Source organism: Xylocopa sonorina, chromosome 9 (assembly GCF_050948175.1).
Source record: "Xylocopa sonorina isolate GNS202 chromosome 9, iyXylSono1_principal, whole genome shotgun sequence".
Classification (NCBI taxonomy): Eukaryota; Metazoa; Arthropoda; class Insecta; order Hymenoptera; family Apidae; genus Xylocopa; species Xylocopa sonorina.
The window spans coordinates 10,174,081-10,201,822 of record NC_135201.1 but is presented as its reverse complement, the minus strand read 5'-3'; the positions used below and the strand labels follow the sequence as shown (position 1 = coordinate 10,201,822).

The 27,742-nt window shown below is 34.6% G+C and overlaps 5 protein-coding genes and 1 long non-coding RNA gene across 9 annotated transcripts; 2 read left to right on the top strand and 4 right to left on the bottom strand.

The window, feature by feature from the left end:
* Positions 1–1,537: 1,537 nt before the first annotated feature.
* LOC143427527 (uncharacterized) lies at positions 1,538–2,510 on the top strand. The gene is made up of 2 exons (XR_013102321.1): positions 1,538–1,685; positions 2,225–2,510. It is a non-coding gene; the product is annotated as an uncharacterized LOC143427527 (long non-coding RNA).
* A 2,069-nt stretch (positions 2,511–4,579) lies between these two features.
* On the bottom strand, positions 4,580–6,115 carry Cpr3 (cuticular protein 3). Its single transcript, XM_076901738.1, has 2 exons — positions 5,813–6,115; positions 4,580–5,537 (listed from the first exon to the last, which is right to left on the bottom strand). The coding sequence occupies exons 1-2, from the start codon at positions 5,891–5,893 to the stop codon at positions 4,611–4,613; spliced, it is 1,008 nt and encodes a 335-aa protein (XP_076757853.1). The 5' UTR covers positions 5,894–6,115; the 3' UTR covers positions 4,580–4,610.
* A 3,143-nt stretch (positions 6,116–9,258) lies between these two features.
* On the bottom strand, positions 9,259–9,855 carry Cpr4 (cuticular protein 4). Its single transcript, XM_076901160.1, has 2 exons — positions 9,844–9,855; positions 9,259–9,729 (listed from the first exon to the last, which is right to left on the bottom strand). Exons 1-2 carry the CDS (start codon positions 9,853–9,855, stop codon positions 9,265–9,267), a joined length of 477 nt encoding a protein of 158 aa, XP_076757275.1. The 3' UTR covers positions 9,259–9,264.
* A 5,263-nt stretch (positions 9,856–15,118) lies between these two features.
* Positions 15,119–17,575, bottom strand: LOC143426876 (uncharacterized). The gene is made up of 5 exons (XM_076900591.1): positions 17,432–17,575; positions 17,200–17,371; positions 16,559–16,737; positions 16,093–16,279; positions 15,119–15,556 (listed from the first exon to the last, which is right to left on the bottom strand). Exons 2-5 carry the CDS (start codon positions 17,275–17,277, stop codon positions 15,515–15,517), a joined length of 486 nt encoding a protein of 161 aa, XP_076756706.1. The 5' UTR covers positions 17,278–17,371; positions 17,432–17,575; the 3' UTR covers positions 15,119–15,514.
* Positions 17,576–20,039: 2,464 nt separating this feature from the next.
* LOC143426867 (popeye domain-containing protein 3) lies at positions 20,040–26,072 on the bottom strand. Of its 3 annotated transcripts, none has more exons than XM_076900568.1 (9): positions 25,906–26,072; positions 25,189–25,363; positions 24,817–25,078; positions 24,160–24,530; positions 23,163–23,320; positions 22,921–23,023; positions 22,670–22,810; positions 22,402–22,567; positions 20,040–20,646 (listed from the first exon to the last, which is right to left on the bottom strand). In XM_076900568.1, the coding sequence occupies exons 3-9, from the start codon at positions 25,037–25,039 to the stop codon at positions 20,582–20,584; spliced, it is 1,227 nt and encodes a 408-aa protein (XP_076756683.1). In that variant the 5' UTR covers positions 25,040–25,078; positions 25,189–25,363; positions 25,906–26,072; the 3' UTR covers positions 20,040–20,581. The 3 variants fall into 3 exon arrangements, with proteins under 3 accessions (XP_076756683.1, XP_076756682.1, XP_076756681.1); XM_076900567.1 differs by having other exon boundaries at positions 20,040–20,649; positions 25,906–26,071; XM_076900566.1 differs by lacking the exon at positions 20,040–20,646 and adding an exon at positions 21,106–21,365 and having other exon boundaries at positions 25,906–26,070.
* Positions 26,073–26,736: 664 nt separating this feature from the next.
* Positions 26,737–27,659, top strand: LOC143426951 (centrosomal protein 20). Of its 2 annotated transcripts, none has more exons than XM_076900706.1 (3): positions 26,737–26,866; positions 27,171–27,380; positions 27,465–27,659. In XM_076900706.1, the coding sequence occupies exons 1-3, from the start codon at positions 26,839–26,841 to the stop codon at positions 27,599–27,601; spliced, it is 375 nt and encodes a 124-aa protein (XP_076756821.1). In that variant the 5' UTR covers positions 26,737–26,838; the 3' UTR covers positions 27,602–27,659. The 2 variants fall into 2 exon arrangements, with proteins under 2 accessions (XP_076756821.1, XP_076756820.1); XM_076900705.1 differs by having other exon boundaries at positions 27,450–27,659.
* The last annotated feature ends 83 nt before the right edge of the window (positions 27,660–27,742 follow it).

The window sequence follows — 27,742 nt, the reverse complement described above, 5'->3', positions numbered from 1 at the left end:
CAGAAGAAGTAGCGGCCCTATAGAATCGTAAATATAAGAAGAAACATGGTAATGAGAAAGCAATTGCCAGATGCGTGTGCACGATGAAATTTATCTCGCTTTAAATGGACTGAACTCATTACGGGGGAGAAAGGCGTTCGAATTCCCTGGGCACAATTTAAACGATTGCGTAACACAAGTGGAGCCAGAATGATAAAAGTTTTTCGGCGGTGAACGCGCGACGGACGTGTCCTGGGATCTTTCTGTAACAGCTCACGCAGGTTGAATAGGGAAAAAGGGGAAAAAATCATTGCAAAACGAGGAGAAAAAGCGAGAAGCTCGAGTCAGCGTACGACTTTCCACGGTTAATCCCCGAAAAGAATACACAATTTTTTATTGCAAGGCAGAGTATTCGTTAATGTTCATTCTAGTCGTTACATTTAAACCAAGTAATTGAAAACGTTATATCTTTTACTATTTTTATATCGATCGATTCGTTTTCGTCTCGAGTAAAGATTTTCGAATGCGCAATATATATTCTGGTACGCTTAAGCGTTTCGCAATTAATCGTGTTACGTGATTATAACGTGATGGTAATGCATGCGCGCGGTTAGCCAAATGAGATACAGATTACGTAGTTTTAATTGTTTCTAATGGGCGAATTGTTGCAGGAAAAATGTATACGAACGACGAAAGAAGAGTTCTCGTGGTGGACGCGGTTCGTTTATCATTGTTGTCCTGAGGAAAAATGCCTTGTAACCTTTTAATCCATAGAAGAAAGGCGTATATCCCGGTCACGATAGCACCTGCGGTCCTCTCTACTGTTTACGTGACTAGTTTGTCAATTGGGAATTGATTGCTCGCAATGAGGTATCGGGACCGTGTGCTTTCACATTCGTTTTACCATACAAATCTATTTACGGATGAACCTGTCGAGATTTACAAGCGGCTTAAAGCAAATTTTCAGTTACAAATTAAACTCAATTATAATTGTAACTATTTTCAGAGTTACTGTAAACGAAAGATACCCTTTGCTTTTGGGTTGCTTGTAGAACTAATTTATCGGCAGAAGAATTGCAAAATTATATATTATCACGTTTCATTGTGTACGAGTAAAATTAATTACTTTGTCTGTTAATAATTAACTTTCTTATTAACATGTTACAGGATTCAATGTCTGCTTGTTCGCGAGGGAAGGCGTTGGGCCGGCATGTAAATATTGAGAATAGTTGTTGAAAGTCTTGACGTTACCCTTGAACTTTAGCAAATTAAGTGTTTAAATTTCTCTCATTTCTTGGTTTGCTGCGCCTTAAATCATGAAGCTTGTGGCAACAGCTTCATTCAGTTGTTGGGATGCGCTGGTCATCGGCAGAACCTTCCTACTGTACACTCCTCCTTATCGGATGAATTATCAGCTTTTTAATTGAACGGGATAAGGAATATCAGGACGGAGTGATTTCACGGCTTAATTGAAATCAATACGAGGATACGCAACTCGCCCGCGGGCGATCCATTGTATGTTTGGCTGGAATTCTTTCTTTAACCGGTCTCGGCGAAAATGAACCAGTTTTTTTCTTCTGTAGCCAGCTACGTAATACGAGACGTCGATTACCAGGGGCCGCATCGTGACATTGGGCGCGGTACTTTGACGGCCGCGGCTGTAGCCCTAGTTTATTCGGTGAAAGTTGAACTGCGTGTACGAGCAGGTATGTAACCGGTTCGCCAAAATCAAAACCAGCCTGGACCCCTTCGCCTTTTCGCCTCTGCTCAAGGGCTGACTGACTTTTCAATTGTTTATCCTATAATTCCACTATTTTTCACTGTTTTATCATTTTTTAATCCCCCATTCTTCCTCCTATATATTTTGTTATATTATTTCTCGTCGTCCTTGCGTAATTTTCCTATTTCATTAGACAGTTTCACTGTCTTATCATTTTTTAATCCCCCATTCTTCCTTCTATATATTGTTATATTATTTCTCGTCGTCCTTGCGTAATTTTCCTACTTCAATAGACAGTTTCACTGTCTTATTATTTTTTAATTCCCTATTTTTCCTTCTATATATTGTTATATTATTTCTCGTCGTCCCTGCATCATTTTTTACTCAAGACTTTCGCTTAATTTTGTACTCTTGATTTGGAATTCTTATTTGAATGAATAGTTGGAAGGATTTGGCGTATGTGTGTGTACGTAGGTATTTGTGTAATGCATAAATATATTTATAATAGGTTTGTTTGTATTTAAGGAATATGGAAGAGTAATAAGAATACAACATTATTGACGTAATTGGCGCTTGACACGTACAACAGTTGGATATTTTAGGACACGGATGACTCTGAGATGTCACACCTACGTACAGCAAGAATTTCTACCATTCTGGAATGTAAAACGTCCTTATTTACCTTCCATTCCATGACTTTTAAACGAGTTACATTATTATTAAGAACAAGTCCGACGACATTATGGCTGCTTTATATGGGAGAATAGTTGCGACTCGTTGTTCCAGAAAATTGAGAACATTTTAAAGTGAAAACACGTCATTTAGGTATTGTATAATGTTATATAACGATCTGAATGCAATGTAAAACGCGCACACGCAAGTACACGTTAATTATACACACGTACTTGATGTATATCGTTAAAAAGAACTTCATGACAATATTTTTTATGTAATAATTATATTTTATTGCAGGTACATAATTATACATGTAAATGCAAAATAGATTAGTGAATCTATTTGATGCTACATCGATGCAAGTGGTGATATAAATAACGCAGTGTCTATGAGTAGATAGAACTGCAGTAGTAACAGTCACTGATATGTCGAACCAGCATACGTTTCTCCTTCCTTTGTGACACTCACTTGTAATAAGTAATGAGAAAAATGACAAAAGAACATCTTCGAATGTTCTCAACTTTTTAAATTATTCCGTTTATACTCGAACAACCAATTAAACGAATATTTAAGATGCAATCAAGAGGAATGCGAAAAGGATGATCATATCCAGTTACCTAATGTGCAACTTTATCCTTGTATCGAAACCCTCTTACGGTTTTAAACTCGAAACAGTCAGAACGATCTGCTCAGTAATTTTAAAAGTATGCAGTATATTCTGAAGGGAAACATTATTTATTCATACGTGCCTTTTATTAAATTTTATCTCAAAGAGATAAGAAGCTTCTATATCAGCAAAATTCACTAATAAAATATCTTTTTATCAACAACATGGTATTAAAAATATTCATTAACGAAAAATTGAGCATTAAATCTTCTGACTGTTAGCCCGCGTTTCTTCTTCATTGTTCGCATTCCTTTCTATCTTCACTGCATTTCTTTTACCCATCTCATTCGCAGTGCACATTACACTGGCAACATTGATTATAATTGCAACTAATATTCCAACACTCCAACTAGTTCAAAGCACAGACGAGTCGAACAGAAAAATAGCACAGAGACGGTCGAGTATTAACTTCTGAGAACGTCGCAATTAAAGGAGAAACTAATGCTCTTCCCGGATAAATTGTCTAGGTCAGATTTCATAAAAATGCGACACGACGAGTACATACATATGTAACACTGGTCTAATCCGTTACGTGTCACGTAGCCGAAGGTCGAGCCGCGTTACACGCGTGCATACGCGAAATTTATCTTGCGTAAAAGAACCGCTGGACGAAGACGACGCCGCCGCCGTCGTCGTCGTCGTCGTCGCAACGTCCGTTGATTTGCGTAACTGTGAACCAGCCGCGACCAGGCGGAGTTCACGCGGATGAACGTGACGTGCGATCGATCCGCGTGTCTCTGGCATTGATCGACGTTGCTCGCGACGCTTTTACTTATTACGCCTACACGCGGTCACGTAGGTTGCGTCGACGTAATCGATTGTGCCGCGGCTACGAAGATTAGTGGGACACTGGCCCCCAGTCGCGAGCTTCTTCATGTAATCCACAAACAAAACCAGACTCTGTTGAATAATAAATCTTCCACGGTTCGCCGTGGCGCAATGCTCGCGGCTCGACGCAATGAAAATACGTCCACGTGCACCAGGAATCGCGTTATCATTTTCGCGAATGTAAATCACGATTTTAGAACCGCTCGCAGCTCATTATAAGGGATGATGTACAATCTTATCGTGTACAGATCGTTTCCTCGATTCGTACGAAACTGTAGCGTCTGATGAGTAAATGAAAGAGTCGTTCCTTCGCAGTCTGTTACTTAATACGTCGTAAATTCGTACTCTCGTAAGTTTGGACAAACGGAATCGAGTCTTGTAATTGTACATTCGCGGAATGTGAAATTGAAGAGCTCTTTTGTAACGTCTGCTGCGGTTTAACGTACGTTTATCTTCGCGTGTGCAACTATTGTACACGGATCATGCTAGAACAAGGAATGTCAGTTATTTAGCTTCAGAATTCCTCAAACTCTAAAGCAAATTTCAGGATCGTAGTCTTAAGAGCTCGCATATACTGCAAAACGTGAGGATTTCAGAGAATAACTTGTAGCCCAGACAATCTCGTACGATTCATTGTAAAGACACATTTATTACAACTTCGTCGATTCGATCAATTAGGCGGGTGTGTATGGTATGCGTTGATAAAAAGGAGAACAATGTTTAAAAAAGGAAGCGGAATGTTCAGAGGAGCGCGGTGGCGGGCGCATAGGTGAGGCCCCCAAGAGGTGCCGCGTAGGCCAGAGGCGACGAGTAGGCAGCTGTGTATGCATAGGCACTAGGATAAGCCGCGTAACTGGTAACAGCTTTGGCTGCTGGCAAGTTGACCAATCTAACTGGCTGCGCTGCTTTGGCTGCCAATTGCACTGGGGTGGCAAGAGCTCTCACTGGAGCAGCGTGTTGTTGCTGTTGCTGTTGCTGCTGCTGCTGCTGCTCCTGCTCTTGTTGCTTCTCGTGCGACGATCTCTGTGGCTGACGCTGTTCAATTCGCTGTTGCAGCTGCAGTCTGGATTGCTGTTGAAGCTGACGCAGTTGCTGCAACTGCTGCTGTTGTTGCTCCTGTTGCTGCCTCTCGAGCTGCCTGAGCTGCTGCAGTTGTTGCTCCTGCTGCTGTCGCAGCTGTTCGTCGCGAGTAGCTGGTGCCGCTGCCAACAAAGGGCCGTTTCTAGCCTCGATCACTTCGACGTCTGAGTCTGGGCCGCTGGATGGGACTGCTGGCGCAGGTGCTGCCGGCAGAACAGGTGCGGAAGGCGCGATCGCAGGTGCGTACGACACCAACGGCGTGGCGACAGCTGCCACAGCGGTCGCTGGTTCCCGGCTAACCACAGCGTTGAAGCCGTTTATAGGGTCCGCTGTGTACTCGACTATGCGTCGAGTACCGTCTGCCTCGATCAAACTGTAGCTACCCTGGACCACGTCGCCGTTCCTGGTCTCGTATTGGGCCTTCGAGTCACCTGTAACGGCATCCTGCACGTCGTACGCGAAACTGTACTGGGGTGCCGCGTCGAACTCCTCGAGTTTCGCCGCTGCTATCACGGGGGCAGCCACCGCTGGTACCGCTGGCACCACCGCTCCCTTCGAGAGGACCGCCAAGCTTAAGAGAACGACGAGCTGCAATTCAGAGGGAAGTGTAGTTTAACTAGATCATTGTTCGTTTAGATGTTACATATATTGCGTTTTGTTACAGTGAGACGATTGAAATTGGAAGGAGATGATAGGAAACGAACGAGAGTGATGCGTTTTAAGTGGATAAACTGCTGAAGGAAGTAGATATACAGGACGAGAAGAAGAGGGACAATGGTGTAACGTTGATTTGTAAAGTATATCAGTCTATCAGCGCAGATTCTATCGTTACCAGTGTACGTGTTGGACAAAGCTCGTCTTACCTTTCCAGCCATGTTTGTTTGCAAGAGGATCGCCAGAGGACTGATGCCTCGGGGTAAGATTCGTCGTACTTTTATACGCATGATGACCGTGAGTGTTTTCGTGTCATCCGCCAGCAATAACCGAGCTATTCCTTGCACCCAAACTTGCGCCGGGCTACCCGTCTTACACACTCGCACAGGCCGCCCCCACTTAAATCTCTCCTTCTTTTATTTGGTCTACCTAAGTCCTCTCTTTCTTTTCTCATACGACGACCTCCTCATAAACGTTGCGATGTACACACAAGACATGCTTACACCCGCAGGTCGACGGCTATGCACGCTTATGTTTCTTCATATCGTCGCCGTGTATACACGCGACCTGTATGCCAATATGTCGAAGATACGGAGGCGCCTCGAGGTCGTACAACGAAACCGCGGACGCAAACCGTGAACCCTCCCTCTGGACGAAAGGTGCGCGCACCTCCAAAAGTTTACGATATTGCGCGATCGTTATCGATTAGCATTTACGTCGCACCAGTGACACCTTAAATTGAACCCGTTCGTGCAACGAAACGGTAGAGGTTGACGCGTGCCATGCTCGCAGAGAGCGTCATAAGCTGAGTAACGTTTTGAAATTACCTCAGATACAAATAGTAACGCGCTTGTTCAGTCTACTGTGAAATAATTACTAGATTTTCTATGTAGAATATCCTGGGCTTCTTCGATGCAGAAAGATTTCCTGGAAAATGCTTGAAGAGGGGAATGTTTGGAGGAAACTCGCGCACATGTGATCTTCTTGGCTGCCAGCACTCACAGGAACACGTGTACATCAGAATCTTTCTTTGAGGATCATTTATACAATTTTTCTTAAATCACAAAGTAAGATACCTGAAGGAGGGGATGTAAAAAAAGGTTTGTGGATGTATAAAATTGTATACTTTGTTTTAATGTTCCTTTGAGATTTATTTTAATATTGATAAGCTGTCGGGAAAATGGTGTGATAATTATAAATGATGCACTAATTTCCTTGAAATATATTTACAGCGCCAGCAGACCTTCAGTTTCGAATTTAACATACGACCGCTGACGTTTACGTGAAAATGAAGTGCCAGTGCGCGCATCATTTGTATGCCGATACATCAAAGAAAGTCATTCGACGAGGTTGTTCGACGAAATTACGAAAGGAGTGGATTCTAAGTAACGTGTACATTCATTGTCTCCTATTTTTCATTGCTCAATATCTATATCGACATTGTCGTCACGAATTAAAAAAATTATATTAAAAATTGCTGCAATTGCACACGTGTACGTGCAAAAATTTCTTGTGTACAAATTAAATTTTTCAGATATAAAATTAAATACACAGTAGAAACAGAGCATCGTGCAATACTTTTCGCACGCACATCGTAGAAGTCTTTAAAATTATTTTAAAAGAAATCAATGCATCTTTGCTCCTATTTTTCATTGCTCAATATCTATATCGACATTGTCGTCACGAATTAAAAAAATCATATTAAAAATTGCTGCAATTGCACACGCGTACGTGTAAAAATTTCCTGTGTACAAATGAAATTTTTCAGATATAAAATTAAATACATAATAGAAACAGAGCATCGTGCAATACTTTGTGCGTGTGAAACGCACATCCATAGCTGTCTTCTAAATTATTTTAAAAGAAATCAATGCACAAATTTGTTGCCTGAAAAGAATCTGTTTATTTTGATTATTCTACTGTACACGTTTCTTTCAATTTGTATAAAATGGCCGTTTGTACAGGACAATAGGCAATTTATAATTCGTCGAACTTTCTTTCGCAACGATGGTGCCTGCTATTGTGAAAGAATTACGGCAACAGCTGTTGTTTGTAGTCAATTCGTTCTTTGTTGTTAGAACCATATTTATTATACGCTACACGTATTCGTTCGGTTGCAATAATTTTCAATATGTATCGATTAGCATCAGCATTTAATCAATTTTCAGTATTTAATCTAAATAGTGTTTAATCAATTTTCAATATCTATTTTTCGTATATACATTTATATAAATCAACGCATAGATTTATCGAATTAATTTCAGTTAAGTAATAGTACTTCGTAGCGATGTCTACTTCTGTTGTTTTTAAAAATGAACTAAACATTTTGCTAAATTGCCAAATGTCTCCAAACTAATATATAATAGTATTTATTTTCTTTTACGTTTCTGTTTCATTTTTAATTAGATTATATACAAAAATAGGGGACTGAAATACATTTAATTATTCCATTCCACTTTATTGTTTTTATATGATAAATAATTTTATAAACACGTTACACGTTAAGTATTACTTCGATACAATGCGTTGGAAATGCGATAATAATTCTGATTCTTTATTACTTTTCTACGTTTAGATATATCAGTGATTGTAGCAAGAGTTGTAATGTACAAAGAAGAAATCAGTATCGAAGTCAGATTAATCTTCACGAGTTAAAGGTATAACGTTAAAGAAGTCAGAATTAAAGATTCTACATTTTTAAAATAGATAATTATTTTCGTGATTTCAATTTTACAAACAATAATTTCAATTAAATGCATCGTGAAATGAGAATAATATGAAGTATGTTTTAATTTCTAGTTCTATCATTTAAAAATATTACTTCAAACATATTGCAACACAATTTTCATCTTTCTGCATACATTAAATAGCTGCTGATAAAAAAAAATATTTTTAATTACAAGAACATGAAAATATTGATATAGCATACAGATTTCAAAATTAATAATATAAAACATCAAAATAACTTCTTGCAGAAGATTGTCAGTTATCAGAAACGAATATTTTCTATTTCATTACATTTTCTACGAAGATATGTTTATTTAAACATACAGAAATTTAATTTATTAATGTGTTAATACACAAAAAAGAGAAATTGTATATATCTAGTTTAATTAACATACATAATGTAAAAAAAGGATAACTGGTAAAGAAGGTAGTAACAATCGAAAAATTACATATTTTACAAAATAGTTTAATAAAACTGTTTCACATTACAAAACGATTACAATATGTACAATATGGCATGACTAGGTAATAGCAAGTAGTATAAAACAGCGAATGCATATTTCATTTCCTATTACAAGCGATAATAAAAAAATATCAACGTTCCCTGGAGCAGCCCATCAAAATGTATAACTTGGATCGTTCAAAATCCTTCTGAAGCAATAATCTCAACGAATACAAAAATATTATTCCTTCTCAGCTATTCGTTACTTTATACATCCCATAATCTTTCTCTATATTATTATAAATTCAATAGTGTCCCTCTTGCATGATAATACGGCTATATGAAAGCATGATTCGATGCAGAAAATTCGATTAAATGAACGAAACGAATTCCATCTGCCATTAGGACGATCCTGTTCACCTTCTGCGTTCAACCCAGCGGATAAATGTGTGATTAAGAAGCAACAGAGCAAACAACGAGCCTCAGAGCCCCCTAAGGATGAAACGCCAGCGGTGCAACCTTCACCACAGGCTTGATAACCGCCACTGGTTCCCTGTGAACGACTGCATTGAACCCATTCAACGGATCTGCCGTGTATTCGACGATTCTCCTGGTGCCGTCAGCCTCGATGAAGCTGTAGCTACCACTGACGATGTCACCGTTTCTGGTCTCTTGCTGGCTCTTCGAATCTCCAGTTAAACTGTCCTGCACGTCGTATGCGTAGGTGTATTGCGGATGAGGGTCGTAATTAAGTCTTGGATCGACTGGCGCAAGTTTGGCCGCCAATGGTACCGCTGGCAGAGGAATAGCGCCACCCTTGCAGCTTGCTATCATGCAGATCGCTAGCACGATGATCGTTTGCTGGAATAGAACAGATGGAAGTGTTAAGATTGTAATTGTACAAGAATTGAATGGATAGATTAGGTTTATTGTAATGTAGAATTGTGAAATAATGCTCTGTTACACACGATGCGGATGACTGAATTGAAGCGCGCTGTTTCAGGTCGATGTGAGAGTGGGTAGAGGAGGGATAGAAGGAAAGGAAGGGAGGAAGATTCGTCTTGGATCTACTAGTGGGCTCATTGGTAAGATTACTCTGCGTTAGATGCGAAGATGTAAACTCCTAAGCGATATTGATATGGTATATGGTTTATTTTAATCTTATTCTTGTTTTTATATGAGTGTTATTGTTATTTTTAGGTAGAACGCGGTTGGATCTTGCTCTCTGGTGTCTTGAAAGCTATTAATGGATAGATTAGGTTTATTACAGTATAAATTTATGAAACGATGCTCTGTTACGCACGATGCGGATGACTGAGTTTAAGTACGTTGTTTCAGGTCGCTCTGAGAGTGGCTAGAGAAGGGATAGAAGGAAAGGAAGGGAGGATGATTCGTCTTGGGTCTACTAGTGGGCTTATTGGTAAGATTACCCTGCCTTAGAGCGAGATTGATACGGTACGGATGATTGTTTGCTGGAATAGAAGTGTTAAGATTATAATTGTACAAGAATTTAATGGATAAATTAGGTTTATTGTAATGTAAAACTGTAAAACGATGCTCTGTTACACACAATGCGGATGACTGAATTGAGACACGTTATTTCAGGTCGCTCTGAGAGTGAGTAGAGAAGGGATAGAAGGAAAGGAAGGGAGGATGATTCGTCTTGAGTCTACTAATGGGCTCATTGGTAAGATTACTCTGCGTTAGATGCGAGGATGTGAACTCCTGAGCGAGATTGATATGGTACGCGTTTTATTTTAATGTTATTCCTGTTTTTATATGAATGCTATTGTTATTTTTAGGTAGAACGCGGTTGGATCTTGCTCTCTGGTGCCTCAAAACCCTTTTCTCTCGCACTATTTATCATAGCACAGCCAGTGTTGGAAAATAATGTTGTTCATACGTGTGATTAGAAGATTAATAGGTAGATTACACTATTTTTACTCTAATTTAAAGATCTTCTAAATAAGTATAAATGTAGAACTTGCGTCTGATCATAAGTGTGAAGAAAAGAAAGAAGAAACTTTGATGATACACAGATGGATATCATTAGTGGAGTAACTAGTATATACATTGAACGTCTCGATTAAATGCTAAGTATGATTCTCGTGAGAAAAAAGACTACGTGATTTAGTAGAAGAACCTTTGGCGATACGCGAATGGATGCCAATTAAATGCTAAGTTTGATTCTCGTGGTCCTGGAATTTAGTGCCCTTTTTAGGATCCTTTTGGGTCCTTTCTCACCTTAATAGCCATGTCGAATTGAGCCTCGGGTAATCCAACGATTGAATGAAAGTTAAGAAAGAAACTGACTGCACGGTTTCAAATGAGAAACGTATTTATAGGTGGGCGCAGGGTTGTGGCTCGTAGTGAATCGATGCTCGTCGTAGCCCCCGATGCATCGCAAGCAGCTACGACGGTGCGTACGTGACGCACAGCAGCAAAAGTTTCGCTCTCGTTTTTTATATTTAGTTCTGTGACAGGCATGAAAATGTTTTGGTCAGTTTTTCAAACACTATCCATCCAATCGAATGGAAGATGTTACGTTAATTAAGATTAGAACACGTTATTTAAGATCAGGGAGACGATTCGTAGTCGTACGATTCTTCTTCTTGCAGGCAATATCAGCTTCACAGTTTCTTCTTACGGTTTTTTGTAACAATTTGATGGTTCTTGGCAAAGTGGTGTTTCACAAAGATCGATCTAATTGATATATATTGATTAAATTAATAAAATTGAAGCATCTATTAATATAAAGCAAGATAAACTGGAAAAAATGAATAATTGGATGTGGTAAAAGTGATCGATATCAAATGTTACAATGCCTTGCTGATGAATTGATTGAAACAAACTGTGCAAAGTAAAATGAACATTAAATATATGATTGTATATTAACGCTAAAGTAATTTAGTAAAATTCGATCAATTCGGTCAATAATTTTTCCAGCTTCAAAGCCGTTGTGCTTTCACTGTTGCGTAATTCCATATAGTATTAGTCGCAGTTGTAAGTGTAACGTTTCCGTCATGCGAGCACACAGCGAGAAGAATACTAAACAGCCATAATGCTCCTCTCTGGAATGCTCTCGCAATTCGCTTTTCTATCTCATCGATTATTGCTCTGATATTCCGTTAACACCGCTTTTTCTGTTACAGATTCACCTGCAAAGAGAAAAACGAAGAAGGACTTTGATTAATTAACGAAATACCAGGAATCTCTTCTAATTGATGGTCTGCTTAAGAGTAGAAAGAAGATAAGAAGACACAGGAACAGAAAAGAAGAGGAAGAAAGAATAGAACAATGTGTGGTAATTACTGTAATTTTATATTGTCTCTGAGCAAATTATTATATTCTCTACAATGATATTTGTTTAATTCTACCGCAGAAGTAAGAAATATTGAACTAAAAGCACAGCAATTATTATTAGGAATATTTGAAAAAAGTCGCGCAGAATTATCGACATTTAAGAAAACTGCGAAGTGACATGTCTCCTCATCTATGGAAAAAGTCGTCAAATTTGTGCAGAGTTATCGACAGCTAAAGAAGCTGCTAAGTGACTAGCCTCGCCATCTCTGTGAAAAGTGCTGAAACTGGTCGCACAGCGTTATCGACAGTGAAGTGAACTACTTACCGACTAGTGGCGCCATCTCTGTGGCGAACGCTGAAACTATTGGACGAGTAGTTTCAGCGTTCGCCACAGAGATGGCGCCACTAGTCGGTAAGTAGTTCACTTCACTGTCGATAACGCTGTGCGACCAGTTTCAGCACTTTTCACAGAGATGGCGCCAGGGGTTCTGGAAGAGGGTCCGTGACATCTGTCTCACTCTTTCCTATAGCTTTCTTATATATCTTTCTCTCTCTTACCTTTAAAGCGGGAGATATAATTTATCTAACTCTTTCTATTCGATGAAAATTAATGAATTTCTTTATTTAATTAACAGTACTCTAAAACTCTGTAATTAAGATGAGAGAGTGAAGGAGAGGGAAGGGAAGAGACGTGGAAACGAAGTCAGGAAGACAGTAGATGTTTAATATATATTAATTTTGTACCTGTGTTCATTATTTTTAGGAGAATTGTTATACCCTTTTATGTAAATATAATTTAGAGTATTTAATTGCATCGATAGAGAGAAGAAATATTATTTTATAACTATTTGTATTACACGAAACTTAAGTTTTATTGTAATTTATTGTACGCTTTATTAGTTTTATTGTTATTTATTGTATATTTCAGTAGTTTACAACATAATTTACATAAGTTTTAGTTATAACTTGTATTGTAAATTAATTTATAGCAATAATTTATAACAATTAGATTGTAAGGATACTTTCATATACGTATATCGTAAATTTACTTAGAATATAGTTATAACAGGTATTGTAAATCGATTTAAGGTAATTATTTATACCTATTAGTTCATAAGATTACTTTGTAACGTTTGTAAATTATTAAAAAGACTGAATAAACGTTTAATTATTATTAATTAATTGTGTAATCGATAAATAACCTATCCAGCGATCCTATAAGTACCAATCCCAATCCTTGAACGAGAAAAAACTCGTAAAAAGACAGTCCTGTGTCCAATTAAATGAGTTCATTTCGCAAGATGCTATAAAGTATGATACAAAGTCGATTTTCGGGGTTTTGATCATTAAAATTGAAAAAGTATCAGGAGAACATGACGTCATAGGAGGTATCGGAAATTCCAGGAATTCTCGATGACGTCATTTCCAAGAAGTGGCGTCTTAGGATACCTCCTCATAACTTATATTATCCTGATACAAAGTCAAAAATTAGGGTTTTCGATCGAAAAATTGGGAAAGTATCAGGAGAACATGACGTCACAGGAGGTATCGACAATTCCAGGAATTCTTGATGACGTCATTTCCAAGAAGTGGCACTTTGGGATACCTCCTATGACGTCATGTTCTCCTGATACTTTCTCGATTTTAGCGATCGAAACCTCGAAAATCGCGAAAGTATCAGGAGAACATGACGTCATAGGAGGTATCCTTAAACGCCACTTCTTGGAACTGACGTCATCGAGAATTCCTGGAATTGTCGATACCTCCTGTGACGTCATGTTCTCCTGATACTTTCTCGATTTTAGCGATCGAAACCTCGAAAATCGACAATGTATCAGGAGAACATGACGTCAGAGGAGGTATCCCAAAGTGCCACTTCTTGGAAATGACGTCATCAAGAATTCTTGGAATTTCCGTGTCACGTAAATCCCTGATTTTTCGATCAAAAACTTGAAAATTCGACTTTGTATCAGGAGAACATAATATACAAGGAGGTATTCTAAGTGCCACTTCTTGGAAATGACGTCATCGAGAATTCCTGGAATTCACGATACCTCCTCTGATGTTATGTTCTCCTGATACTTTCACAATTTTAGCGACCGAAAATTCGAAAATCGGGCTTCGTATCAGGCAAATATGATAACAGAAGAGGTATCCAAAGAAAAGTACTGGAAACTCGACTGAAAAGTCCTGTTTTGGGGGGTTTTGGATGAGGAAAACGGGGTAACAGAGAAGAAAAGCGATTAATTAACAATAATTGAATGTTTATTTAACCACTTTAATGATGTACAAACTACAAAAGTGCTCTTACAAATTAATTGTTATAAACCCACTTACAATACATCTTGTATAACTAAAATTTTTATTATAAATATATAAAATAATATATAACGTCCAGTAAATCATTGTTCCAGCTTCTTCTTTGTTCTGTCTGAGCATCAGCCTTCCAGAAATCCTTAATCCTTTTTGCAATAGCAGAAATTATTTTAATAGCACAGGAACATGAGTTATTGTCCATTAATTCTTGACTCTAATTCGTCGTTGAAGCTTAAATTTTGCAGAATGTTCATTTTAATCGAGAAATAAATCTCTCGTCCACTGTTGTAGCTCTTATACTCCTTGTATAAGTTGATTTATCACTTGCTTTCCAAAAAGAAGAAAAAAATCTGTAAACACAATTAAATACAATAATAATTGATTGCTATAAATAATGGAAACAAAATAAAAATGGATTTATACGCACCTCTTAACATTACAAGCTGCCGTAGTTGAATTAAATATAATTCTAAAAGTCCCAGCTCTAAATTGTAGAGTATCCTATAGTAAATTATATTTTTCAGCTGGTAATTCCATGTCGATACCATCATATAATTAAGTATCATAGAATATTAACTATCCTCGAGAAAGTTACAAGAATTAAGTGATTTCCATTATTGAATATTAAACCTAATTAAATCACAATTTGATCGCAATAATTTTTACTTTCATACTCCTCATTAAACTCGTGTAAAACAATCTTGAATAAAATCAGAGTTTGTAGATTAAACGTAAAATGAACATTTTACTCGATATAGCTGAGGCATCTCTACAAGTAAAAAGCCCTTCACACACATTGTTCTTCTTTCACAGCCTGTAGTCACAGCCTATATTGTTCCTTGGGAAACCTTCACATTTTTATGCGATGGTTACCTCAAAACTATTAGTTGAACCATGAGTTCAGAAAACGGTCGTTTACGATTCCATTTAATTCAGATGATAATCAAATAATTATTCATGTTCTATAAACGTACTTTACAAAATTGTTCTCATAATATTCAGTACAAAATGTGCGAAGATCTATACACTACTTTATTCACGGCTAGTAATGGAAGTAAATGTCCAGTAAAAAAAAAAAAAGAAATGTTTTTTGTACACTCTAAATATATACTGTAGCATAATATTATGGCCATGTAATCTTTTGCCTTTTCTTCATTGGAGCTTCCTGAAACATATGACAAGTTTTTTATTATTTTCTTTTAAACATTTATTGTGCATATTATTTTAGTATATAACGCTGATACGAATTGCAATCTTTATAATATTTACTTTCTAATTCTTGTAAGGGTTCTCTTTTTAGATATGATTCTAGAGTTAAAATGGTTGCGAGTGTAGCAACAATAAATTTAATATAACTACTTATTAAATATAATTAAAAATAGTATTACTAATTGTTTAGTTGGTGGTAAAATACCAAGCATACATTGCCAATGGATATTTTCTTCAACTATCTGAATTAAAAACTATTTCGATACTTTCCTGACGTTTGGACAGAGAAACTGTACAAGAATCATCCAGTAGATATTGCAGCTCAGAAAACAGTATAATCTCTTATGCTTCGTTTGCCATTAACATATTATATTATTATTAATATTATATACCTATTTAGAAATAGAAATGTAACGTTTCATTAAGTTAGACATAGCACGGAACAGGTGTATGAAAAAGAAAGTATTTCAAAGTATTTAACAATATACCTACATCAATTTTTTCATTATTAATACGTTTGTCAATACCGTTGCATTTTGTGACATTATTCGAATTGTGTAATCGCATTTTCTTTGATGCTTCTGTATCTTCGTTTGTAGGGGACTTTGATCTCGTGCAAGAAAATTCAGATGCCTCTCTGGTTTCGTTTAGATCTGTTGCGGTGTTAGTCGGGTTGTCCCTATAAAAAATGCAACTTTTTAATTGTATTTATAAATCATAATTGATAAGAAGAGGTACTTATAAGTTCCCGAATGACTAATATTTTCTGTACATAATACAATACTTATCCTACAATATAATTATCCCTTCAAGAACTTATTACTTAAGTGATTAGTAATTTACTTAGAACATGTTTACGCTAAACGCACAAACCTAATTTATTTCACATACAACAATCGTAATTAAAATATTTCACGTGCGCATCCTATAATAAACAAAAATAAATGGTTTCACTTACGAGGAAACTGAATTTCTATGCGATTCGTTAGCGAAACGCATTGCCTCTGTATACTTCTTTGTATCTAAATTATCGATACTTTCAGATTGCCTCTGAGGTAATGGCAATGCCACTCGTTTATACAGATCTATTAATTCAGATTTAGATAAACTTTTATAATTATCGAAGTCTATGCACCTCTATAAACAAACGAAGATATTTCAATAATCTAGGTACATACAGAGAAAATATTTTTCATTAGAAATTTGCCAAGGTACGCAAAATAAATATCGATAACAGTCTAAGACGTATTTAAAACATTCTACCATTCAATCGAGACTCGAAACGCTTGAATTTATCAAAACATAGTTCGTCATGATAGAAGTGCAGCATCGCATTGCAATACAAGGCAGAAATTACATACAACGCTGTTCGATAGAGGTCTATTTTTAACAGTACTTCATTTTCATCCCGAAATATTTCAAAGAGAATGAAATTTTACATTACCAAGAAAAACGATCAATAACAATACTCCCATATATATATATATATATAAACATATTTACAATTATACAATCAGTGATTTAATTCACAGGGAGTCGAAATTTTACAGGGTTCAATCGAACAGAAAATTGTTACCAAACATAACCTGTCACACTTACATTCTCCAATATCTCCTTAAGCTCAGACTCTGACAGTAATTCGGGATGAGTCAATTCGTACATTCCCAGTGTCGACATTTTGCCAGGCGTCTCGTTAATTAATAAGAACCGTACAATATTAAATAACCATTCGACGCAGCACAGGAACGCAGCGCGACATTGGCGTTACTCTCTGCGTATTATTGTTCCGTATAATTATCGCTTATCATTCGTCATCTCGCATCTTACTTACTCATTACTTCCAAGAACCGATGATTGTAAAAACCGCACGATTTTATCGTGCCTTCGGATACAAAACTGTGTGTACGCGCTCTACAAGTGGTACAGGTTAAACGTTTCTTATCAGTAAAAAATTAAATCCTACACGCTTATCGATTGTTTTACAAACGTATTAAGCCGCTTAAATCTTACCAACATCGGTACTGTCCCTCACAAAAACGTATCGAAAGCTGGGATTCCCATCTGTACCATAAAATTCAGCATCGTCGACCACAGCGACACGCGCGTTTCCATTCATTTGAATTTCTGACCCTTGAATGAAATAAAATCTTAATTTTAACGCTGATAGCGGTGTTAATAACGTAAAAATGATTGTAAAACGAATATAATATAGTGGAATACACGAAAAACCGTTTTAAATTGGTTTTATAATCGTAATAATAAAACTGGTCGTTTTAAATATGAAATTGAATTTGAATGTTGGCGCATTGCGCAGCAGGACTGCGCATGCCCAGCATCGACGCAGAGAAATACGCGCTGGCGGTAAATTCAATTACGCGCCAATTCTATCACAGCACATTGTAGCTTCATTTCCATTTCCAATATTGTTTTCATTGTGTATATAAAAAACAAATAATGTTACATCGAAAGATAAAAGAAATAAATGATAATTTAGATAGATAACGTGCAAGGGAATGTTCAGATGATACCATGAAATCAAAAGAGAAAATGGAAGTGGATAACAAGTATTTTTGTTCTTTTTTTCTAAAACTAACTTTCTTTATTTCTTTCATCATTAAATTTTTCATTATTGTATTCAATGCCATTTAAATTTTTTTCATTTCGTTCGTGTTTTTTTTCTTTTTCTCCCTTTTGCCTTGCAATACCTAACTATGCGCTAAAAAAGGTCAACCTATACTGATAACAATCTGAAACAATAAACAACAAATATGAGTAATGAGTAATTTACATTCATTGAAACAAACCATTTACACTTCTCATACATACATTAATAGTATTAGAGTAAATTAAGTCGTATAATGCTCATACTTCTTTCGATTTAACGTGGTGTAAAAAACGGTTTGATTTTTCAGAAGAACAAAGAAATCAATATTTTGTTATCAAAAGAAAAAAAAAAAAGAAAAAAAGAAATGGTATTTAAGAATATATTTTACAGATATATGTATTAGAACAATTATTATCCAACTTTTAAACTAGTTATAATATTTCGAATAGAATATGCTCAGAACTATGATTTTTATATATAAAAAGTCTTCTTAAAGTATGTATTACAATCTTAACGGGGCATGAATTCGATTAGCAATGTTTTAAATTTTTTAACGAATTTTACTAAAAACTAGACAAAACTGTCTTTAAAAATTTTCTTTGTTTCTTCAATCATCAAAACCTGAGATTTTTACTTTGAATTTCGGTACATAACGCTCTCTTTCATTATTTACATTTAAAAATAATAAATTTTAATTATTTTAATGTTCTCTTCGTTCCTCTGTGCGTATTAATTCTTCTTTGCTCGTTTCCATTCAGAACAATCGATTCTAATAATTACCATTTTTTTATAAATAATACGTAAAGTTAATCTCGTTCATTTAAATAAAAAAATAATAATCGTGATTATAATATTATTGTAACAATTTTCGATAATTTTACGATATTAAACATTAAAAGTTATATGCATTTATTTCTCTATCGGCAATGTATATCAATATAAATATTATTTTATTAATATAGCTCGCGTTACAATTGTATTATCATCCAGCGCTTTCTGGCGTAACTTCCTGCTTCTCTAATCTGAACGCCATTATCTAGTGATATTATGCTATGATTCGCGTAATAATCCCTCAAAACCATTTAACAATAGTTTTGATCATGAAAATGATTCATTACTGACGGAAATCATTAATAGATTAGTAACGAGACTGATCGACATGAATGGAAACTAAAATAATTGCACTAAAATTTAAATAAATTTACATAATAATAGAATGAAATTAATAAATATAATAACACAATTCTAATTACACTAACAAATTAGTGTAGGGATACAATTAATGGACAATTTTACAAGACAAAGAAATACTTTGTTAAAATTATCTTACCAATATTCTCAAGAAAGATAATTTTAGACAAAGGCTTCGGTTACAAGTATTACTATAATTTAATATGATCGTAATGCAACTGGTAACGTTCACTAAATTATATAAATAATAAGGTATCAAACTTATAAGCTGATCATATTCGAAACTAATTCAAATGTTGCGCGTTTTATGGGATTCAACGAAACCTTTTAAAAATATATACATTTGTGCATTCAAAGTAGATATTTTCTGATGAAAATAATATCGACAATTTATTCTAACGTGTACTATATCTACCGAGTTACATTTCTGTTGCCCATTTAGTAAAGACCAGCTTAAAATGGTCCCATTTTATAACAGGGGATACAAAAGAAAGAGCGATAACTAGGTCCACTAAAATATGTAGACTTCCGTCAGCAACCCTTCTTAAAAGATATTGAATGAATATGTAAATTAGTATACAATAGTAATGTATATATTTTCCCTTAAAAAATGAATAAGTGAAATGCAAGTAAAAAGGCACTATATATATCTGGGTATGGGAAACAATCAGGTATTTAGGCCTCCCTAATTTTTTTTTCTTTACCAGTTCCAATGAATCACAGATCTCTCATTAAAGAAGTTACGCCGCTGCGAATGAACAACCTCCATTCTATTACACATGTAAAGTCTTATTTGTTTCATACTAAACGTATCCTTGTTAACAAGAAAAATAATATCAATTATAAATAGCTACATTATAATTTAAACCAGTTTCAGGGGTGTTCAACGATACGCTGGAAGCATAAAGTAATATGGAGTCAAATATCACTTTACATAAACTAGAATGGAACCGTTATACTATAAACGATGAAATCTTCCTTTGTTTTTTCCATTGTTAAACATGCTTGACTAGTGGGAAAAATTATTAATTGGCAAGAGAATGTTTAATTGTTCCACGCACAGCACACCATGCCCATATTTTCCGAAACGATGAATATACTTCATCGTTAATTCACGTTATGTAAAAAGACCGGTGTTGCTTTATATTGACTGTCGAGGATGACATTCATTTAATATTCATTTCATTAAACAGGTGTTTCATGATCAGTCTCTTCAATTCTTCCCAATCTCCATGCATTTGGATCTCCTGCTGCTGCAACGTGATAATACGAACGATTTCTTATTACTTTTATCCGATGTTAATTAAGATACTCGAAATCTTAATATATATTTGTAATATGCAAAGAGTATATTCAGACGTGACTGTAATAAAATTCTAAATATGTGAAAAATAAAATAAATATATAAATAATAATAATACGTTACTATCAGAGTGAAAAATTTTTGTTTTCTAGAGTGGAAGTCTCTTTAATTAGATATCTAGCATTCTGGTGATAGTGACCAGAAAAAATCGTGCGCGTACATGCGCCAATGATATAAGTGGGTTAACTAGAGCCTATAAATTGATGCACATCAAGTATAGTATCAAATAAATTGTTCTGCTTTATAAAGTCTGATAACGATAGTACGACGGTACAACTAATATTGTTAACGTAAACGGACTATATAACGAAAAACGTACATAGACACAAAAACAACTCACCTGAATATAATAACCAGAAGAAAATAAATGAAGTTACCCGATGATATTTGAATAACTTTATGGATATCCATTGCAGAAACATAACATATATCACGTACAAATTTTGTGCTAAGTAGTTGCACAGTTTGTGTCACAGGAATATTATAAGGAAGACTGAACATTGTTGTGTTGCACAGGATGTAAGGGAGGTGTACATAGGTGATTAATATGATGCAAAGTGTTGTTCAGCACTTCCTGAGTCGTGTACAGCAGCGGCATTCTCTCTTCTATCCAACGCAAAATCAAAATTGATGCAAAATTATAAAAAGTGTATGTTCTATGTTCTAACAAATATATAAATTTACATTGCTAGAATTGTTACCCATGCAAGCGCATGCATCAATAATCATGCGAACAACTACCATATCTCGCACATCTAAATATTTATTATATGTTATATAACCACCCATTTTTCCCATCTAATAATTTGAATAAATATATAATTCTGAATTTTGTAAAACTTCCTTCCCATACAATTAGTGTAAGAAAAGTTAAACCATTATAAAAATGTACATACATATGATACATGCCCATGCATAAATGTGAAAAACATAAATTCTCATGATATTGTACGCATGTAGAATTAAATTACACTGTAACAGATATCTTTAAAAAATTGTTTGCAACTATTTTATTGTTAAGAAGTAGTAGCAATAATAATAATAAAGATAGTGAGAATACTCTGAATATGAAGACTTGTTAGTGAAAGAAATGAAATGGTTTTAGAAAATGTTATACAGGGAATGCTACGTCCTTAACAATGTACATACATATTCTGAATATAAACATAAACTTATTCTATATTTATATTATACAACTATACATACATATATGTACCCATGTGTATGTATGTGCAGTTCATTGTTATTTTATGTAATGTTTGTCTTAAGTTTTGGAATATATCAGTAAATACCGACTATAAATAAAAAGTAGTGGAATAATTAAATATTGTTAATACAAAATGATATTTTAGCGATCCCAACAAAAGAATTAATCATATTTAGTGTATAATAACTGGTAAAAGTTCCTTTACATATATATATACATAAACATACAATTAAAAGTAATGCAATAATAACATATAACTACCTCTCCACGTAATATTAAGAACATTGTAGTGTTGTAGAAATAAATATTTCATTTAACGTTTGTTTAAAGTTGTACGTTTCATTAATAATTGTACAAAAACAACACTTCATTAACCATTGTAACAAAAGAATTATACCATACTGTTAATAAAACATAATATTAAAAAGTACTTACCTTGAAGTTGACGACTGATGAGAGCAGTAATACCTTGGCTGTCACCAGTCTTTTTCACAACAAAGAGTTTGGTGTCAGGATCATTTTCTAAGGCGCCGATACCACCTAAACCAATTACTTGACCATTTTGTTGTTGGTGACTGCTAGCAGCCATTGTTTCACTAACCTAGGGATACAATAAACTTCGTTTCAGATCAAATATTTCCAAGTAATGTAAACAGTTGAAGGTGGAATCATAATAGGAATTTTATGACGAATGTACAAATACCTGCATCAATTTTTTAACTACATCTCTTCCCAAAATGTGATCAAACACTGCCTGCAGAAATTGATCACTAATTATGCTTAATTTTAACTTGTCTCTATGCCATAATAATATCCTCGATTCTTCCATAGCTGTTATTGATACCTATATAAATTTAAACACAAGTTAGATATAAATCATTATACATGAAACTTATATCCAAACACGATTACATAAGAGACGAATACAATATGTTACAAAGATGAGACAAAAACCTGAAAGTACTCGTCTGTAGAAACACCAAACCATTCTGGAGAATCCAGGAACTGATGTGGGAAGACAATGTGCAATGCTCTCCCATTTTGCGAAACTACTAACCTGAAAGAATGCATCCATTTATTAGATCTATAGATCGAATGCATGCTGTGTAATTACAACGATCCGGTTGACCCTTTACACAGTTATCAGGATTTTATAATATAAATTTACTTTGTTACTATTCATAACATAAACTTACTTTCCAGACAGTACCAAAGATAAAGAATCAACTTTGGTCACTTTTTCTTGGGCATAAACTTCTTGATATTTCAACTGCCGAATAACCTTCATGCAATTCAGTACTTTCTTGAATTGATGACGTGATACTCTTAATGGCTGGAACACTGCAATATATACCTGTACAAAACAAATAAGATTTAATATAAAATTAATATAATGAATATAATCGCTAAACAGAAAAATTAATTGAAATGCAGAATGAATTGTATAAATAAAATAAAAATTGTAAAATATATATTATAATCAAGAAAGAAAATTAAATTTTAAGAATCATTTCCCTAATATATTATTTCATAATTTTTCTGAAATTACTATTCTTAATTTATATTAAACTAGCTTACTTGGTAATAGAAAAATTTGTTCTCTATTCAATTTCACATAATATTGTTTCAAAAAGTATAGTATAAAATTATATAATATTAAAAGCATTAGACAAATCAGATGTTGCAGGAAATTGTACTGTTGCGTGTGTAGGTAAAAGTGCAAAAGAAAAATGCTCAAGGATTCCGAATCTAATGCAAATGCTGCAGCCAAACATACAAGCAATTTACTGTGATGTAAATTCTAATGTAATTATCTATAAGAGAACTACTATAAGAATATCAAATACAATCGTGAAAACACAATCAAATTTGAAGTAACAGATTGTGTGGTGAAATATTTTAAATTGTATTTTTAAATTGTACATATTAAAAATGATTCATTTAAAAGTAGACAGACATATCTACTAGTATCTATATATATATATCTCTACTATTATCTATGTTTATATATGGAGCAACATTAACTCCATACATATTTAATATATAACTAAACAATCATATAACATTTGAATGTAAAATGAACAATTCATTTAAATATTTATTATGTAAATTGTTCCTTGTATAAAAATAGAAAATATTGGATTTAAAAATATTCTCTGTTAATCATTCCTTTCGATTCTATTCTTAGCTTACCTCTTCAACTTCCCTTGAAAACTTGATAGGCCTGAGCTTGTAAAGAAGCGTGCATACATGGACGAAGTTGATGGCAACAAATAGAGCATTCCAAAGAGCAGCGTCCAGCCAACAAGCTATTGTCCAGCCCCACAAAGCAAGAAAGGCACAGCCCACGAGCAGAGTGCACCTTAAATAAAGTACACCATGTATGCCACTTGGTGCAAGGTGTGACAATAGAAAAAAGGCATTTGCTAGTTGAAAGTAGATGTGGTTCACAGAAATTCCTTGATATGGTTGGCAGGTAAGAACTCCGTACAGAAAATTTGGAGGCACTATCGGCGAATGTGGAGAACCAGATCCTTGACTGACCACTGATAGACCACCAGTAGCTGGAAAGATTGTTTCCTTTTTTCACAATATATTTGATCACGCTAATCTATGCTCAGTAGCTCATTGAAAATTGATTATACTTGGAAGAATATATTCGAAGAAGCAAAGATACGGAATAAAACAATAATGCAGTATCAAAGTTTACAATAGTATAAACGAATAGATATTGTTTCTCATGTTTAAAATAATGAATTAAAATGTTTGTAAACAAGTATGAATGTTCAGCCTTCTTTAAGCGCATATAAAATGTATTATATAAAATTACTGTGCTAAGTTTATACATACTAGATCTATCATCAGTGGTCACATTCCTACATTCGTCGTTTTCGTGGTGTGTTGAGACTGGTAACGATACTTCCGATGTAACAGTATCACGAGGGACATTAGATTCAGCTGCATTTGTTAAACTTCCATCAATAGCGAAGCATGTCCAATAGAGAAATATGAAGAACAAAGTAGAAGCACGCCAGCCTTCTCGGCTTCCTATAGGATCAAAACAGATCCACATCCCCGCATCACCACAGAGCTAAATCAATTTCGTCTTACTCTGTAACATCGATACCAATTAATCTTCTCGCCAAAAGGCAAGATTGAGAACATTCAATCTACATTGAACGTCGAACTAATTAAAATTAGTATTCAATGCGCGAATCATACTTATTCATAGAAGATGTTAAATTCAACGCTATATGCCGCTTGCGGATATCCTGTCATTTTTCACATTTCTATTCTCAGCTAAAATTAAAGCTCAAGAATAAATACCATCTCATGGACTTTGAATTAAGGAAGAGTGTTTGCATTACCAATAACTGCGGGAAGACTATAGAAACATCTGTAATATAAATACGCACACATTAAGCACAGATTAAAGTTTGCAGTCTCATCTAAAAATTCTCTCATGCTCTCCTATTTACCAAAAATTTTTATTCCGCTACTTTACTCACACATATATACGTATATGTATACATACATGTACACGCACGCACAATACGTATGTACACATAAATTGCATACGTACGTACGTACATACGCGTATATCGAGAAGCATAATTTTAAGAACGATAAAAAAACCGTTGCGTAATCGAAATTAATAATCATCTGAGATTCTTACTTGTGATAACAGAACGGAAAAATGATAGATTCCAATTAAGCAAGAAAAGTACATATTTTGGCTGTTGTTTATAGCAGCGTAGCTCGAGGAGCGTATTAAAACTCGCTGGCTGGTGTTTATTCGGTAAACTTTCAAAGGAGGAAGGATATTGCTACCAAATCAAACGTGATTTCCGCTGATTTTCTGCATGTACATCGGTGATCCTGAATACTCTTGACGCATGTTATAATAAAGTATCATATCGAAATCAATAAATAACTTACTCATGGAAAATTTGAAAGGATGAAAGCGTACGCAAGGCATACAGATGAAAAAATAAACAATAACGTCGTGTAATTTCCTAGTCAGACTGAACCGAACTCGTATACGAAATAAACTTGCTTATCTAATGAACGTCAAACTAGCAGAAAGACGTTACTTTAGCAAGGACGAGTAAAAACGACGGTGGAGAACTGAGAAGCAGAAGGGGGATAAAATAGGCCACGCGGCCCCTAATTACTACCTATACATATATATTAAGTCCGTTCGAAAATTTATCACGAGAAAAACTATAACGTCATACTTGAATTTTATACGGATTTACAGACGTATTCTATGAGAGTTAATTACGAATGTTAATCAGAGAAATCAGAAAGCTGATTCGAATAAAATGAAATATAGAAATTTCCCTTTTCTCGTATCGATAAACGTTTGAAATCTACGATTCTTCAGAGCATCGATATACGCGTATCATACTTGTATTTATTACAAGAAATTACTTTGCAGAGTAATCAAACTGTAAATACTCTGCTGACACTATAAACTTATAGAATTTGATATCGTAATTTGGAATTTGTTAAAGTAATTTCTTATTACCTTATCAATTTTAAATATCGATTAATAATAATCAATTATTTATCGTTTTATTAGGTCGCATAGTGTAAAAATTTTATTTGAATTTGTGGCGTTGGTTCTTCTTGAAAAATAAGATTGTTATGATGTATATTATATTTGATGATTTTACTGAAATCCAGACTTTTATTTTGATAGGTGCTTGGGACAATGCACTTGTGAAGATAGCTTTAAACAACACATTATACTGTGTATGTAAACACACAATATGTATCACTGTATATATACAAGTGATGCAAATTTAAATCACTGAAAATATTCATGTATTTTCTTTATTGTTTTGTTTACTATTATAAAGATAAAATATGGCAACGGAAAAGGACTTAATAAGTGGTATCTATTTATTAAAAATATTTGTGTAATCTTTTTTAAATGTAACATTGTTTAAAAATGTTGTTTCTAACTAAATTTTTCATTTCAATATATAATTGCATATATATGTACTTTTGTTGTGTAATGTTCACTTCTGTTACATTCTGTTATTTATCATAGTTTTCATCTTTGTACAAAACACTTAATACTATAACATATAATTGCCTATATTATAAACGTTACATTGCCATAGAAATTTCTATATATTCATTAATGGATCTTGTATCAAAAGTAGAAAAATATATATACATATTTCTTTCTACAGCAGTCAGAGACTCGCTTAAAGCTGGTGGAGAACTGGGTCGCATAAAAGCTGAGATGCGTACAGAAGTCATAAAACTATTAGACAACTCGAATAAGGGGAGCAAAATAAAATTTCCGAAACCATCTTTGGATATTATATTTCTAAACGAACTTATTCGGGAGTATTTAGACTGGATGGGTTACATGTACAGCTCCACTGTATTTGTATCAGGTATTCAAGAATGTATTCCACATTTAACATAATATATGTGTGTGATAAAAAATTAATGTCGTTAAAGAGAGATGTCTGTTTCAGAGTGTGACCTATCAAAGCAACCTCTCGATAGATCTCTACTTCTGCAGAATTTGGGACTGAAGGAAAATGACAATAGTAGAAATTTACCATTGCTATGTAATATTGTCGAAACATTTAAGAGCTTGAAAAATACATAAAGATATACAATAATATGCAGATGTAATGCAAACGGAAAATCTAAAATTCTAAGCACATACTAAACATTTAGTATCATACATTCTAAAGAAATATATATATATTATGTATAAATTAAAATAAAAATTTGTGTAACTCGTATT

Coding starts and splice junctions, on each gene's coding strand:
- Cpr3 (XM_076901738.1), bottom strand. CDS start 5,893: ATGCGTATAAAAGTACGACGAATCTTACCCCGAGGCATCAGTCCTCTG. Junction 5,538..5,812: donor AAACAAACATGGCTGGAAAG/GTAAGACGAGCT, acceptor TCTGAATTGCAG/CTCGTCGTTCTCTTAAGCTT.
- LOC143426876 (XM_076900591.1), bottom strand. CDS start 17,277: ATGTCGACACTGGGAATGTACGAATTGACTCATCCCGAATTACTGTCA. Junction 16,280..16,558: donor CATAGAAATTCAGTTTCCTC/GTAAGTGAAACC, acceptor CATTTTTTATAG/GGACAACCCGACTAACACCG. Junction 15,557..16,092: donor TTAATAATGAAAAAATTGAT/GTAGGTATATTG, acceptor CATATGTTTCAG/GAAGCTCCAATGAAGAAAAG.
- LOC143426867 (XM_076900566.1), bottom strand. CDS start 25,039: ATGTGGATCTGTTTTGATCCTATAGGAAGCCGAGAAGGCTGGCGTGCT. Junction 23,321..24,159: donor TTTCAAGGGAAGTTGAAGAG/GTAAGCTAAGAA, acceptor TGTTTTGTACAG/GTATATATTGCAGTGTTCCA. Junction 22,568..22,669: donor TAGTTAAAAAATTGATGCAG/GTATTTGTACAT, acceptor TTGTATCCCTAG/GTTAGTGAAACAATGGCTGC.
- LOC143426951 (XM_076900705.1), top strand. CDS start 26,839: ATGGCAACGGAAAAGGACTTAATAAGTG. Junction 26,867..27,170: donor GGAAAAGGACTTAATAAGTG/GTATCTATTTAT, acceptor TTCTTTCTACAG/CAGTCAGAGACTCGCTTAAA. Junction 27,381..27,449: donor CTCCACTGTATTTGTATCAG/GTATTCAAGAAT, acceptor GTCGTTAAAGAG/AGATGTCTGTTTCAGAGTGT.